Source organism: Vespula pensylvanica, chromosome 22 (assembly GCF_014466175.1).
Source record: "Vespula pensylvanica isolate Volc-1 chromosome 22, ASM1446617v1, whole genome shotgun sequence".
Taxonomy (NCBI): domain Eukaryota; kingdom Metazoa; phylum Arthropoda; class Insecta; order Hymenoptera; family Vespidae; genus Vespula; species Vespula pensylvanica.
This window is the reverse complement of record NC_057706.1, coordinates 1,731,643-1,748,441: the sequence shown is the minus strand read 5'-3', so window position 1 is coordinate 1,748,441 and position 16,799 is coordinate 1,731,643. Positions and strand designations below refer to the sequence as shown.

The window sequence follows — 16,799 nt, the reverse complement described above, 5'->3', positions numbered from 1 at the left end:
TATTCAAAAGAAAATATTGATAAAAAGTAATTAGTACGTTTTTAGCACGTCGAAAGCTTCATCGTATCGATTCGATCTGTATTATCTATATTATTCATTCATCTATATTAATTTCATTCGTTAGATGTTGTCGAAGTTCCCAAAAACTATTACGGCTTTTGTTCCTTCGTCGTATGAAAAATAAATGGATTACCGTTTAATGCTACGACAGGTGTAGCGGAGGTCGGTAAATAAGATGAGCTTCTATGCTGTGCCATCACCAATTCCTTCGTATTCTTTTCCGGTTTTATCAATACGATATAGATCTTTGGAAAGAAGAGACAGGCGAGTTGTACCAAACCGCTAAGTGACAACGATAGTGCCAAGGTTACCACTCTTATGGCGTTACTGTTTGAAACGAGATAAAGCGGTACAAATGCCAGCCAGAGTACCATGGTCGTGTAATTCGTGAATGCTATATGTTTGGTCTCGTTAAAACCTTCCGGACATTTTCGTGTCTTGATCGCATATATGGTGCATATAACTATAGGTCGAAATGATAGAAAAAAACGATTCTTTGGTGAATTGTTTGGTCGATAATTGATAGAGTATCGATAGCATTTTCTTTTTTTCTTCTAAAAAAGTCGAGGACTTACCTATGAGAACGAACGGATAGATCAAGCTGACTATGTAGGATCTATCATCGAGACCTTGACAAATTTTGATTTTAGTATCTCTCGTAGGGTAAATGTGTTTTACCCTCGGTGGTACCCTTATGAGCAATATCACATTGACTATTACCTCTAGTAGTATCAATATTCCCGTTATAAGCAATTGAGATTTAGGACTGGTGTATCTTTAAAAAAATATATATCATTTATCATTATTATTATTATTATTATTATTATTATTATTATTATTATTGTTATTGTTATTGTTATTAGATCTTACCTTGACTTACGCGGACTGTGAGAAATATTATTAAATATCCTATGTATTCTATTGGTTTTAGTGACTAAAGCGGCATAACACAATGTATAACAAAAACCAATTCCAAACCTGGTGATGGCGCAAGTTTCAGTAATTGGTTCAGCGACGATTGCAAATGTCATTAGAAATGATGCTAGAATGCTTAATAACAAAAGGGATGACAATTCTCGACCGGATGCTTTTATCACTGGAGTCTCTCCATAAATTCGAAATATAAACCATACGTAGATAGTTAATAATATACCTATCGAATAATAATATTTTTTTATATTATATCGTCGAACACCAACTTCGATCGCATTATTTTTTTTTTTATATTGATATTTACCGATACTAGCGACCACCATAGCCACGATCGCCCATGGACTATAATAATCGATATACTCTTCAGGAATCGAATCACATCTCTTAGAATCTTTCGTTGGTCGTGTACCCAATAAACAATCCTCGCATCTCTGATCGTTCACTTTGTACTGATAAAGTCCACATTTGCGACATCTCCAACAACAAAGATCTTGTTCCTCACGAATCATCACTTGATTTGATTCGCATGGTCGAGAACACGTTGAGTTTGGAAAATATTTTCTTCCGCCTTTCGTTTGATTTCGATATTTCATAGCGGTCGTCTCTATGTACAATGATGGCGTACCGTTCTCGTTTTCTATGAAAAAGAAGAGAAAAAGAAGAAAAAAGGAGAACAAACATTTTTTGTTTGTTTTTTCTTCTTCTTTTTTTATCGAAGAAAATACACGATTAATTTCGTTGATTCGATCTATCGTACCTGTGTAATTTCCGATTACTATCCAACGATACGCTCCATCTTTATTACGTTGATAGTTTAAAATCGAATATCTAGGCGGACCATCGGCGACATCGACAAATCTGAATTTATTTCCTGCGTCATCTAAAAATAGATAAAACCATCTATGTGTATTAACAAATACGTATTATATGTTAATAATATATACGTATTAATAAATAAATATATATATATACAACTGTAATAAATTTATGCATATTAATAAATATATATTAACAAACGAACAAGAGATTTTAATTATTACCTTTGAAAGAAACATTCTGTAGATATTTCGTCAGATCGATCCCATCGATATGTTTCATTTCAGAACAAATCCCGTTATATCCCTCGCCACATTTTTCTTTTTGCATGTCGTGAAGGGCATGGGCCATCGAGTATATGGCATCCCTAACAAAATGTAGAAACTTTTGTTGCTTGTAACCCATCGAGATATTCAGGGTCAAGCTTTCGTTGAGACACGAATCGTAAAAATACTCCTTGGTAATGTTCATACTCTAAAAAAAAGAAAAAAGAAGAAGAAAAATATAAAAAATAGTTCGTTGAATTTTTACGATATAAATAATAAGATACCTCAGTATCATTGATTCCACAACGATGGTATTCCTGCCAAAATTCACGGAACCAAGGATTTATTTTCTCGTGTTCTAATGTCAAATTGGTGAAATATTTATCGAAGCCGGACAATTGTCTCGAAAGTGGTTGAACTACCAATGCACCTTCCAAAACTGCCATCTCTTGACCCATGCGACTTGAGTCGAGGTCAGCAAAATCCCGATGATTGGAACTCGACCAAGAATCGCTTCCTATCCAAAGGAATCTCGTACCTACGTTCAATCGTTTCGCCGCATCGAGTACGCGAAGGGTCGTAGATTTTTCCGCGAAAAGAACGACGACTGAAAGATTCGGTGATAACAAAAATATTTTTTCGACGAGTAAAGAAGATATATTTTCAAAGAGATAGATTGTAGATAAAGAGAGAGAGAGAGAGAATTTACCTCGAACGTCAGTCTTATTGGCGATCGTACGAATAACAGTATCGTAATCCTCATTTGTAAAATGTTCTTTATTAATTCTTTGCGGTGTACTAAAGCAAATGGAATATAAATACGCAAGAGAGGTCAGTGTTTCATAGCCATGATTTCCATACTCCGTATCCGAATAAACGATCGAAACGTAGGTCCATTCGAATTGCCTTTGATAAGTATAAAAAGATTTGTCAATTATCAAAAGAAACGCGTTCGTACGATTAAGATAATTGATAATAATCGTTTTCAAGATTACTTGAGAATTTCCAACATGGCGTGTGCTTGATTAAGATCGCTCGGTATCGTACGGAAAAAATGAGGGTATATTTTCTTGTTGCTGAGTGCCGGTGAGGTAGCCATGTAGGATATCTGTGGTACTGAAAATAACTTCAACATGGATGCCACCTGGGGAAAGAAAAAAAAAAAAGAAGAAAGAAAAATAATTATTAAAAAAAAATAATAATAATAATAATGATAATAACAACATCGTATCTTCGACGTGAAATTTTCCCTATAGAGATAAAATTCAAATCCAATTTCCTTTTGATCGGAAAATTCGATTTTGCGAAAAATCGTGTAATCAAAAGAGCGTAAGAAAATCGGATCAGTAATCAGAGAGTGTAATCAAAATCTTCGACCGTGATAAGGTCAATTCTGAACTGTAATGTAACAGATTTTCGTTGGTTAGTTAACTCGAGATAAACTTCGAGGTTGCTTCCTGCGTTCGATAGAACATTCGAAGTTTGGAAAATATTCTTGAGTTTCTTGGATAACGAAGTCAAAGAATATTTACCTCCTACGTAAATTTGATACGTTTCAATTTGATACGAGCTCTGGACCTTTGCCCTTTCGCAAAGTAAAGTTGATCTCTTATATGAAAGGACAAAGTTCGAAGTATTCGAGATTATTAGAGTTACCTGTATGGTGACCGAACTCGACTGGTCCGCCAACACAGCTACAATTTTGTCGAATCCACCCTTAGAGAACTTTGGTACGCTCTTGTCTCTGCACTCGTATTCCTGGACGTGAAATTCATTCGAGTGGGCGATGAAGCCTGATAACAATGACGCAAGAACGAGAAGATTCAAGAGAGAATCCGTATTGAAATGGAAATTTAAGAGAGAAAAAGATTGAGAGAGAGAGAGAGAGAGAGAGAGAGAGAGAGAGTACTCTTTGAGATTTGATGAAAGGTAGAGAAATTCGAAGCATTACCTTTGACGAAATTCAATGCTTGTTCCAGAGCGTAGCTTGGATTGTCACAGCTATCGAAGACTAATGCACCAAGACGTACACCCGGTAGAATTTTAGGATCTTGATTGATTTGTTGAAGCGTGTAAAGCATCGCTTCCAACGGTTGAATTCCATCTTCGAGCTGAACGAAACGAAACAAAAGGAAACGAAAATGATTCTTACGAATCCTTTAAACAAAATCTTTAATTTCTCGATACTAACCTTAATCTTCCCACAATTTTCACCGGAACCACCCTTTCCATGAATCGGGAAAAGGGCACCTAAAAGGATGTCACCTGACACGTTCAAATACGTACGAGCGTTGACGAAGGTACACGATGCCAAGAACAGGAAAGTCACGAGACGCGTCATCCTCTGTAACAAACGTAAGGATCGATGATCAGAAAAACCTTCTGTCAGGCTCCTAAATGTCTCTTCCAGATCGATACTGTAAACTTTCAAAAAAAAAAAAAAAAAAAAAAAAAACAGAAAGAGAGAGAGAAAAAGAGACAATGTGATCGATCAATCGTGATAATCGTGAAACGAAAGAAATAGTAGGAAATAATTATAATGATCGCGTATCGTATTTTAAACGAAATTAATGATAATGAATTTAGTTAGTAAAACAATCTTATATAAAATATTCATTAATGTCGATATTTAATTATAATATTATAAATTGAATAATTTCGATTGGTCCTTCGAGTTTGCGATGACGCTTTTTGTAATTAATCAAATTAATGAAAGAATAAGTTTATCCGAAAAGTGAAAGAGAGAATTAAAGATGAGAGTATTAGGAAGAATGAGATAGAAGATATCGACAAGGACACATCGTTCAATGATGATACCACACTAACAGGAAGCGTAACCTTGTCGAGGAGGAAACTCCAAGCAGAGGAGACTCTCGAGTTCCTTAATTAGCAAGTTAATCTAGTTACGTCAACCTAGTTATGTGTTTCGTTAACACATAGGGGATTTACTTGACGGTATAACGAAAAAGAATACCATAGATGGATTTTCTCCGATCGTTTCATTTTTTATCATTTCCACGCTAATAATATTAGATTTGTTTAACCAATTAATTTCCGAACAAATTTATACCTACATTTCTTGTGTTCAACAACAAAAATTCATTCGTAAAGTATATGACAATTTTTTCTCATATGACTAGTATACTCGTCGAAAGAAAAAGATACTACAGTTTTTATTATACAAATCAAAATTTTATCAAAAATAAATTAGCCGAAAATAATAATCGAAGATAATCACCGAAGATAAAGTTAGCAACATTTCATTCGTCTCGTCTTCGAAATATTCCAATACAATATTTTAGTCTCTAAATTAACAATAATCCATTACCTTTTAATCGTTTAATTTCAATTCATACGACAAAAGTATATTTTCTCTCTGTTCTTTTTTTCTTTTTCTCGCACGAAAAATATAACTCCTCATAAAATTGTCATATCTTCGTGATGAGTATGCTTGATTAACGAATGAAATTGATTTATGAATGAAGTCGAATTCATTCGATAATCGATAATATATCGTTATCGATATAGATCGTTATAATTTATTAAACTCGTTCGTACTCCATCGTTGTTATTTCTTTTTTATCAGAAAAAAAAATTTAGAATTAATTATGTCACATAATTCTTATAGTCCTATCAGATAAGATAGGACATTCCAAGACTCCTACGGGTTCTTGATAGAAACTTCGATACCCTTAAGAAGACTCTCATCAGCTTCGAAGATTGTCGGCTCTTAGCTGGCTTTTACTCTTCACGAAACAAAGGGTATTACGAGAACGGGAAGGCATTTAAAGAGTCTCTTGAATTATTTGCAAATGCGAATATCTATTCGTTCTCATAATCGTTAAGAACAGTGGCTTGTTTCGTGTAATTTTTATACACCGTTTTCTCCTCGTCTCTTGATGATCGAAGACAAAAAAAAAAAGATTCGATGTCTCTGCGTTCAATATCGTAAAAAAACATTTCTTTCGTTTATCACCAAGTTATCATTCTTACTTCTCGTTTTTTTTTTTTTTTTTTTTTTCATTAATTTTTTTTGCATATTTATCTCTTTATCATATGATAAATAAGTATGTACTTTAGTTAGATCATTCCGTTGCATCTTTTTTGTTTCATTTATATTCCTGTTTATTCGTGTAAGAAGAGAGAAATATAAAAAAAAATTATACTCGTATTTATTTAATTTCTTTTCTTTCTTTTTTCGTCGAACGATCTTCGATGTCGATGTCGATGTTGAAGAAGAAGAAGAAGAAGAAGAAGAAGAAGAAAAAGAAAAAAAGAGATTACAGAGAAGTTCGTATTCCCAACAGAGAATACGAAACTCGACGTTACTTCTCATTATATTTTATTTAACTTAAAAATTATTATATCAATATCGAAATATTCGGACTTATCCATATAAATGAAAGAAAAATGAAAGAACATATTATGTACGATCCAACGCCTCTGGATTTCTTAATAACTACGTATTAAAACGGTAAGGCTCCTAGGTCCACAAGGTTATCGTGTAATTTCAACCTTGAATGACTATGAACCATGAAACGTGACTTTTCGGATAAAGAAAAAGTAAACGAAAAAGTAAAGAACAAACGACGATGATTTAAGCGAAAGCAGCTCGTCGAAATCGTTCGATTTCCTCTTTATCCTTTATTTACCTTAATACGGTGCACCACCGGAAAGAACAATTAATTTCCCGATGGAAATTCAGTCCAGCGGGAAACGTCGAAAAACGAACAATCAGGATTATTGCGACTCTTTTTTCAGCTACAACTTTTTTTTTTCTTTTTTTCTTTTTTTCTTCTTCTTCTTCTTCTTTTCTACATCATAGCGTGCAACAATACGTCATGTGCTATTCAAGCTTCTTTATCTTCTCTCTCTATCTCTCTTCTCTTTTTACAAACTATATACACTTCTCCGATGTTTACTTTTTCGATTTTCGATAACGAAAATAAATATACCTGTCGATTAGTCGCGATGTTTGAAACAAAAAAAAAAGGAAACGACGAAAAGAAAACAATATTTTTTTATAGATATTCGTAAGTAGTCAGTTCTTTAGAAACTTTACGGATCCTCTGTTGAACTAATAAAAGAGTTTATATTTGATATTTCCTCTCGAGAAATCGCAGAAAATTGAGCTAATTTCTGTTCTTTACTTGCAAATCGATTACATTTCTTTTACACTCTTTTAGAATTCGAGATTCTAATAGTCGCATGTTAAGAATCTGACATCCTGATCTTATATTGCATTTTGAATATTTATACTTAAATGTATTTTCGTTTGTTTGTATACAAAAATTAATAATTCTTATTCTTGCTCGTTCATCGAAAAACAAAATAATAATATCAAATTGTACATAAAAATAATTGATGTGAAAATTACTTCGATCGAATTTCTTTTTACTACGACTAATCGACATTAGTTTGCGATTAGTGGATTAAAATGAATTTAACGTTGCAATAGATTCGATCGATCCTTTTTCGAATAAATTAATGCTCGAACGTTCAACGAATCAAAAGATTCGACGAAGTATTGTGAAAATGTTCACGAGGCCGCTCAGGATGGAAATTTTATCGAAAAATAGAGTAGAAAAAGAAAGCAAAAAATAAAATAAAAGAAAAAAAAGGAAAAGATAGAAATTAACAAAAAAATTTTCCTCGGAGATAGTTCGTTAGCGTTGTTACAGAGGTGTCACGCAAACGAGGATGTAAATGAATCGTACCTTGGTGGTCGCATTTTCCAGCATGCTACGTATTTCAGCACGCTCGTGTTTCGATATAAAACTCGATTCCATTTTATCTCGAAACTTTCGATGAACAATTTAATACATATAATATATATATATATATATATATATATATATATATATATAATATATACATACATATGTATATATATATATATTTTCATCGTTTCGGCCGAATTAAAAGTGATCGTCGTTACAATTTTTATGGCACAGAAATATGAGAGAAAGAAAAAAAATTATATATATATATATATATATATATATATATATATGCACAATTGTATATGTATGTACCTACATATATTTGTAGATATAAAATTTGGACGATTACGTCTTGTTCCTCGAGAACACGTAAAAATTATGGAATTTTTAATAAAACCTGATACAAATGTGATACTTTTTCTTACGCTTTGAGATTGTTCATTATCCCTGATTTTGTATTAATTAACAACAATAATGCAAACAGATTTAATTCTCGATCGATTTTGACGAACAATGCCTCATTTTAAACACGAATGATTTGATCTAAGAAGCTGCTTTTTCGAATGTTCGATAAAACTTTATCTTCTTTCGAAAAGAATCTTGTTCAAAAATTCTATATTCTTTTGAGAATAATTTACCAACAAATATAAATCTTTTTGCGTGAGTTCTCCTATTTCCTTCATAGTTCATAATTCGTTCATACCTTTCAACGAAGTCAGATATTAGTTTCGAGCGAAATGTGAGTGAACGGTCTTAAATAACATTTATAAAAGAGAGAAAAATAGAGAGATAGGGAAAAAGATAGGGAACAAAATAGAGAGAGAAAGAGGTAGATAGATAGAATTATATTTTTCTTACGATCGGAAAAAGATTTATACTTTCTCACGATGTTATCGTAGAATAAATGGACGAAGAAGAAGTTTGATCGTCGTTAAAGTTTATAAAAACTTCGTTTCGAAGAGGCTGACAGCGAAAAAGAGAAAAAGAGAAAGAGAGAGAGAGAGAGAGAGAGAGAAGAATTTTCAACGGGAGCTTAAACACGAGCAACGATGAAACATTTTTGAGAGCGGTTGTGACTCGTCTACCACGATAGGACAGATATAAGCGGCTTATCATGGTTTTACGTACGGTCTACGGTTGGTATCCCAGAACTCAAACTTTCGCAATTTCTTCTCGATCGTAGAGATATCGTTCACGCGAAATATATTATTCGTTGATAATAAAACGAAAAAGAAAAGAAAAAAAAGATAAAAAGAGAGAAGAAAAAAAGAGGAAGATAGAGAGCAAAAATAAGAAATAAATTGACTTTCGCAACTAGCTTTTCTTTTTCGATAAATTTCCAATCACGATGACCACCGAATGAGAATTCTATTTCTCGTTGTTATATTCTCCTTTATCGATCTCATCTCGCGAAGTAATCTCAAATACGACAAAATCGAGATTCGATGTATGTATATATATATATATATATATATATATATATATATAACATTTATATAAAAAAATATATATACATATATATATAAATATATTTCTTCTTGATAAAAACTCTGTTAAAAAAGGATATCTTCAAGAGAGTTCTAATAAGATCGACGTATCGATCCATCGATAAAGCTTTTCTTCAAGGAATATTCGAAGAGTCGAACAATAGAAAATCTATATTATACGTACTCGATCCGTAAGGTCATATGGCACAGCAGTACGAGTTCGTTCCTTGCACTAGAATTTTTCAATGGAAATATACTCGAGCATTCTCATTCTCTCTCATTTTCTTTCTCTATCTCTCATTTTCTCTCATTCCTTACGCGTTTCAAAACGCGAGAACTATCCTCTCGTGGCTTACCCATCGAGATTACTACTTGCCAATAAAGTAACCGGTGAACTCATATACAAACCAATAAATTTTTTACCAATACATTCGTAGAGAAACAGTCAGAGAAAGAGAGAGAGAGTAGATATATTTTTTCGAAAGGAACACGTGGAGAGAATAAATTTCCAGATTGGTATATTTATCTTATATATATGTGCGTATATGCGTACGTACATGCGCGTGTGTATATATATATATATATATATATATATATATATATATACGTACGTAAAGTCACGTTGTTGGATATTCGACGTGTTCTATTCTATTGGAAAAAGAAAAATAGTTCCACCGTCCGTATATTTTCCTGAGAGGAGTTAGAAGTGGAGTAAGTGAGTAAGTACGTTATCGTAGAAGATGATTTTCGTGTTCGAAGTTCGAAAACGCAACGAGATGAAAGATCGTATATAGATGGAATATGAAGCGGAGTCCTCTCGTGAACGGAATAACGTAATGGACCATCTCTCTCTCTCTCTCTCTCTCCCTCTCTATCTCTATCTTTATCACTCTCTCTCTCTATCTATCTTTCTCTCTTTCTCTCGACAACCAGAATTCCCTTCTTTGAAATGGAATAAGAGTTTTCCGATCGGCCGTGACTTTGAAAGCCGAATCGAGAATTCGATAGGAATTCTTTTCGCTAGAGGGATTTCTCGTTCGAGAAATCTTTGGCTACGTAGAAAATTGTATGAGGAAAAAGGATCGCCCTTATTTTCCTCGTTCGTTCTTTCTTTCTCTTTTTCTTTCTTTATTTCTTTTTTCCTTTCTTTCTTTCTCTTTGATTTGTTTGTTTCTTTCCTTTTTCCTTCTCTTTTCCTCTTCTTCTTCTTTTCTTTCTTCCTTTTTTTCTTTTTTTAACGATCAAACTCTCGTTAATTCGTTCATCACGTATATCTACTTATGTACATATGTAAATTACTTATTTAATTTTTTAATTACTCACTCATTTATTTCGACGATTAAAACGAATGAATCCATGATACACGATTGTTTCTATGTAAATGAAATTTTGCCTCTACCTAACATTTTTTTCCCTACGTAATTGAGTGTCTCAAAATTCCTCTTTTTTTTTATATGTATATCTATAGAATCGCGTGTTAATCTTATTATCGAGTCGTTCGAAAAATGTCGAAAATGGTAGGACTGTCAATTACGCAAACAATTCCAATATCAATGAACGAAACGTTCATCCGAACGACGCTCTCGTGCATAATAATGAATAGTTGTGATTAAAGAGAAAGAAAAAAGAAGAAGAAGAAAAAAAAAGAAAGAAAAGCCTGCTGTTCGCTTTCGAAAACATGAAAGAGAGTTGTTTGGTATTCTTTTCTTTCTTTTTTTTTTCTTTTTTTACTTTTCATTCCCTTTTTTTGGCGTGTTAATTGCAAGACTGCAGTGGTACAAGTCAGCCAAAAGTCAGTCCACTTGATCGCACTTTGATTTACAATACGAATTTGAAATTAGTGATATTTGCAGCCGACAGAAACGCTAAATGCAATTGGGAAAGAATGTATGCTCTTGTTGCTTTATAGATTTGCTGAGGTCAAAATTATGCAAAGGGCAAAGCGACGAGAGGGCCCGTAAATTAATTAATCGCGTTATTGCTCGACGGACAATAATGAATGGGGCCATGTTATGCGAGCTGACGCTCGTACATTTGTACACTACTATGTGTCTCTTTCTCTGTGTTCTCCCTCTCTCTCTCTCTCTCTACCCCTCTTTTGCTCTTTCATACCCAAACAAAATTCTCATTTGACAAAGAGGATCTGCTCAGAGAAAAATACTTTTCGGCGACCGCAGATAGATCCGAAACATTGTAGAAATATATTAACGAACTTTATTAATAATAACGGCAAAACAATAATAACGATAATGACAACGATGATGATAATAATAATAATAATAATAATAATAATAATAATAATAATCAGAAGGATAATAATTTGCTCGAATGAAATATCGCGTCTGTCTTTTGTATTCTTGTTTTGTTATAGATATAATACTGGATATAGTCGTTCGTAAAATGAAAGCAAAAATCAAAAAGAAAGAAATCGCGGATATAAGTAAATAGGACAAAAGAAAAATATTACACGAGTATGATTAATTCTTTTGAACGAAAAACTTAATTTGATCGAAGAAATTAACAAGCAGATCACATGAAAATCAAATCGTTTTAGTTTTTAGATAGATAAATAATTCGCGAATAAAGAGAAGATGCAAATGTGAGTAAGAGGAAAGAACAAAATATTATTTATAAGAGTTCTTCTTTAAATAGTATTCAACGAAATCGTCCAAGAAAGAAATGAACGATACGATCGATATTAATCGTTTATAAATATTAAATATCTCTGATGATTATCGTTCTCGTCGTTCGAGCGTACCTTCCTATAGCTAAACAAAAAGAAAAAAAAAAAAGAAAAAGAAAGAAATGAAAAAAAGAAAGAAAAAAGAAAGCGTCGCTTTAATCGCGATTTAACTCTTTCGTGTCGAACCAATAAACACGCAATGTATTATTTCAAAAGCCGATCTACATTATATAGTTATTATAAATATCTACGAAAGTACGTATAAATATTATTGTTTTGTCTTCTTCTTTCTTGTTCTCATTTTTTTCCTTTCTTTTTATTTTTTATCTTTTTTTCGTTTCGATATTTACAGTCATTATTTGTTCTCTCCGATGTTATAACGGATTAACTGCGTTTTTGTGTTTATGTGTACGTGTGTTATTTTTTTATTTTTCTTTTTTCTTTTTTTTTTTTTTTTATTGAATTTACGTATTACGTAAAAAATACACATACGAACGCACGTTGCAAATACGTTGCGTATACGTTTTGCACATACACACAATTTTTCCCGGAGTATATTCTCATACTGTGTGTTAATTAAGTTGAAACCTTCGTCATTAGTTAAAATTGACATTAAAAGCTGTTGAGACGACGTAGAATCGTTTAAATGCGATTCGCGTTTCCACCGGCGGAACGTTAAAAACGTTGAAAACGTTTAACGTCGCATTGTTCTTTCATATCGAACGACAAATCTAAAAATGTTGGAATCAAAACTTGATCAAAATTTTTCATATTCGTTTACCGCGATTGTACAATACATCATATCAGCCAAATTATGTTACGTTTCAATCGCTACACGATTTTCAATATATGTATAAACATATATATATATATATATATTCACGATATGTCTTTTCATCCCATCGTTTTCGTAAAATGTAATTGATATAGTTGGACTCTTCGACGTTTTAAAAAAATTGGAACGTCTTGGACTCGAAAGGTTTCGAAGAAAGTACAAAAGTAAAAACAACTTTACTGGTAATCTCTGTTAACTCCCATTGGATTAGAAAAGATCCTGTTTCGAGGATCCCTTTTTGAAGAAAAATAAAGAATTTTCTATGGGACTTTCTAAGGAGATAAGCCCGTAAAAGCATAGACTAAGGGCCAACAGTATTCCATTGTTCTACCATTTCTCTATTCCCTTCTTTGTCTTTTCCTTTCCTTTCCTTTCCTTTCCTTTCCTTCCCTTTTCTTTACTCGTTTCTTTCTCTTTCTTTTTGTTTTTTTTTCCTTCTTTTTCTACTTCTACTCCTATTTCTTCTACTTTTTCTACTTCTTCTACTTCTTCTTCTTCTTTTTCTTTCTCTTCTTCTTGTTAGAATGCAAGCTTTAATGTTAAAAGTAATAAGAGACTACTCAAAAGGATTAAACGAAACGTAGTAGTATATCTCTAACTACACAAAAGATAATTTTTGCAAAATACTACGCATTTCTATCCACTTTTATTCTCCCGCTTTGAAACACGTCCCTTGAAATTCAACGAAACGTATAAATATGTATATAAAATATAGGCATATATAAGTTATTTCATCTACTCTCTCTCTCTCTCTCTCTCTCTCTCTCTCTCTCTCTCTCTCTCTTTCTCTCTCTTTCTTTCTGTCTCTCTTTCTCTGCATTGTGACGATTTAAATAATAAAAGAAAAGAGAAAAAGGAAAAATAAAGGATAGAAAAAATAAAAGAAATAAAAACCAAGAGAAACGAGGGCGCATTATTGCGTCTGTAAATCCAATATATATATATGATTGATGAATACATTACATATTTCATATAATGAAGAATCGATTTCATTAAATAATAAAATGTATATCAAATAAAAATTAAAAATTCTTAAGATCTAACACTGTTTCCATTCTTTTTCTTTTTTCTCTTTCTTTCTTTCTTTTAATTTTTACATTACATCGATTCACACTGCATATGTTGCTTTCTTACATTTATTTATTTTTCTTTTTTTCCTTTTTTTTTTTTTTTTAAGAAAGCATACATATTTTCCTTCCAGTGATCTCGAATCATTGGAATCGAGTATGAGCGAGATGGACGAGATGATTTTATTTTCTACGATTTTCAACAAATATTTGCCTTTTATTCCTGGGTAGACATTTCCGACGCCCCAGAGTGGGAGAGAGAGAGAGAGAGAGACAGAGACAGAGACAGAGAGACAGAGACAGAGAGAGAGAATCTTTCCAAGCGTTCCATCGTACCAAAGAAATTTCGACGCGACGAGAGAAAGACGTTGAAAATAGAAATGGGAAACGATTCGACGGTAATTAAAGTCCGTTCGAGTCGTTTTCTCGAATGTTTCGAGAGAAAGATAGACAGATATATAGACAGACAAAGAGAGAGAGATAGAGAGACGAAAATTTCGGAATAGAGACGAAATAGTTCGCAGAAAATGAGAAAACAGCTAGAGCGTCGTAATAAAAAGAAAATCGCGAACAAAAGTATCCAAGTACTTCATCACGTTACACACCATTTCTCTCATTTTATAAAATTTCCTTAAAACCGTTGTTTTCATCATCAGTTACTCCTATTCTTTCCCTCTCTCATTCCCTTTCATTTTATTTCTAATTTGAAATACACCGAAATAATCCTGTGAGATTGAGAGTTGATATCACACGATAATTCTGATTAATTTCGTTTCCTTGATTTGTTTCATATTTTGTTTAATAACAATGCATGCAAATGTTCTCGCAATCGTAATTCGATTCTCGTTACATATTAATTCGATATCTTCTCTCGTTTTCTCTCTCTCTCTTTGACTAAGTATAAGTGCGTTTTATATTTCCTACGTTACTTTTTCTTTCCATTTCTAGTGAGTCTTACCAAACCATTCCCTTGAATAAAGTTATGCGCATTTCCTTCCGCCCATTTATAAAGTTTTCAGTAACGATTCTTGTTTTCAAGATGGAAAGAGCTTTCCTTGAATGTTCCGTGAAACCTCACTCTTTGCTTTTCGTTTCTTCCTTCTTAACATAATCGTTGCTTTTCACTGGACGAAGTGAGTACGCTTCTCTCTCTCTCTCTCTCTCTCTCTCTCTCTCTCTTTCTTTCTCTTACTCTCTCTTTTTCGATCTTCTTACATTAGTGTATATACGTATATATATACTAACAAAATTTTCTTGTTTTTTCACTATTAAAAATATCTGCAATAAATTCTATTTCAATATAATTGTCCTACTTTTATCGAAAACAAATAATACAATTACCTTTAATACTAAATAATAATTAACGATTAGTAATAATTACCTATAGTTACAATAATAATAAGCGTATACGTCTAACAAATGATTTCTCTTCGATCGATAAATAATTAGAACGTCCGACGTATCCATCACTAATTTTCACCAACCGGTCTAATTTCAACTCTATTCGAAACAATAAGCCGACAGTTGGCCGATATCGGCCAAATATTAGAACAATATTGAACGACATCAAAATTGATGTCACGAATTTGAATATAAGTTTTCAATATAACTCGATTATTATATTTTAATATCTTCGAACATTTGACATTAAACCATGAAAGAATTTATTCGGTGAATTCTAAACATTGAGTCCTAATATTTTTCGAGAAAACTATCATCATAAAATACCATCAAAAGGAAATAGAAAGAAGGAGAGAAAGAGAGAGAAAAAAGAAATAAAATCGTATAATGCCTGAACATAAAAGAGTCACGTGTGTCGCGTAAACCGCAAGTCTCATTTCAAGAAATTCGATTTAATCTCGTAAAAAAGAAAACAACAATATTAATAATAATAATAATAATAATAACAACAACAACAACAACAATAACGACAACAATAATAAATGATGAAAGAAGAAGAAAAATGAAAGAGAGAAGATAAAAAGATTTACCCACTTTGATCCAGCTCATTCAGAAGATCCTCCTCACATTCGCAACAACATCGAAGGATGATCAGGTGTCCAGCATCTTCCACTTGTTTTCAAAAGATTTCTTTTTCGGAAAGAATAAATAAAAAAGATCAAAAGAGAAATATCATACGAGAGACAAAAAGCGAGTACAAAAAACGATCGAAATTCTTGAACAATACGATTACACTAATTTTCCCTTTTTCCAATTTTAATTTTCGCGTCAAAACAATACGATAATAAAATAATCAAAGTGTGATTAGAAAAATGATAAATATACGACGATTAAATAAATAGTTAATTAGTTAAATAGATAGATAGATAGATAAATAAAGAGAAAAAAAGGAGACGGTAAGATATAGTAAGAGATAATAAGAGAGATCTCACGGAGGTAGAACGTGTTGCCGTCTATACGGCGTCGCGACGATCACTGCGAGCGACGACGCGACGTTGTCTCTGACCTCTCTTCTCTTCTCTTCTCTCTCTCTCTCTATCTCTTTCTCTCTCTTTCTATCTCATACCGCGCGTGTGGAGGTTGGGAGCTCGCGCTCGCGCGTTACGACTATATACCTATATAAGTACATATATATGTGTGTGTTTGTATGTATTAAATATACATAGGTATGTAGGAAAACGAAAGGAGGTAAACTATCACAAAACGTTTGTTGTTCGTTCGCGTTTTATACTTCCCTATCGTCTTTATCTTGTTTCTCTCTCTCTCTCTCTCTCTCTCTTTTTTCACTTCAAAACACCATGAAAATTTCTATATGAGTGAGTGGATGACGATATTCCCTAGCCGCCCACCCTCTCAATCCCCAATCCCCTGCTCAGCCCAACCACGATGATGATATTTTGATTCAGTTTACTCGAGTTTGCACGACATGAAGGTATTGTTTTGTTGATGCGTTCTAACGTGTGGGTGT

At 32.8% G+C, this 16,799-nt stretch overlaps 1 protein-coding gene across 2 annotated transcripts; it reads right to left on the bottom strand.

The window, feature by feature from the left end:
* Window positions 1–17: 17 nt before the first annotated feature.
* Window positions 18–16,190, bottom strand: LOC122636439 (metabotropic glutamate receptor 2-like). 2 transcript variants are annotated; one of them, XM_043827641.1, is made up of 13 exons: window positions 15,862–16,190; window positions 4,267–4,419; window positions 4,027–4,186; window positions 3,732–3,868; window positions 3,071–3,219; window positions 2,785–2,981; window positions 2,360–2,682; window positions 2,034–2,283; window positions 1,751–1,873; window positions 1,298–1,630; window positions 931–1,213; window positions 636–835; window positions 18–523 (listed from the first exon to the last, which is right to left on the bottom strand). In XM_043827641.1, exons 2-13 carry the CDS (start codon window positions 4,414–4,416, stop codon window positions 150–152), a joined length of 2,679 nt encoding a protein of 892 aa, XP_043683576.1. In that variant the 5' UTR covers window positions 4,417–4,419; window positions 15,862–16,190; the 3' UTR covers window positions 18–149. The 2 variants fall into 2 exon arrangements, with proteins under 2 accessions (XP_043683576.1, XP_043683575.1); XM_043827640.1 differs by having other exon boundaries at window positions 15,866–16,190.
* Window positions 16,191–16,799: the final 609 nt, after the last annotated feature.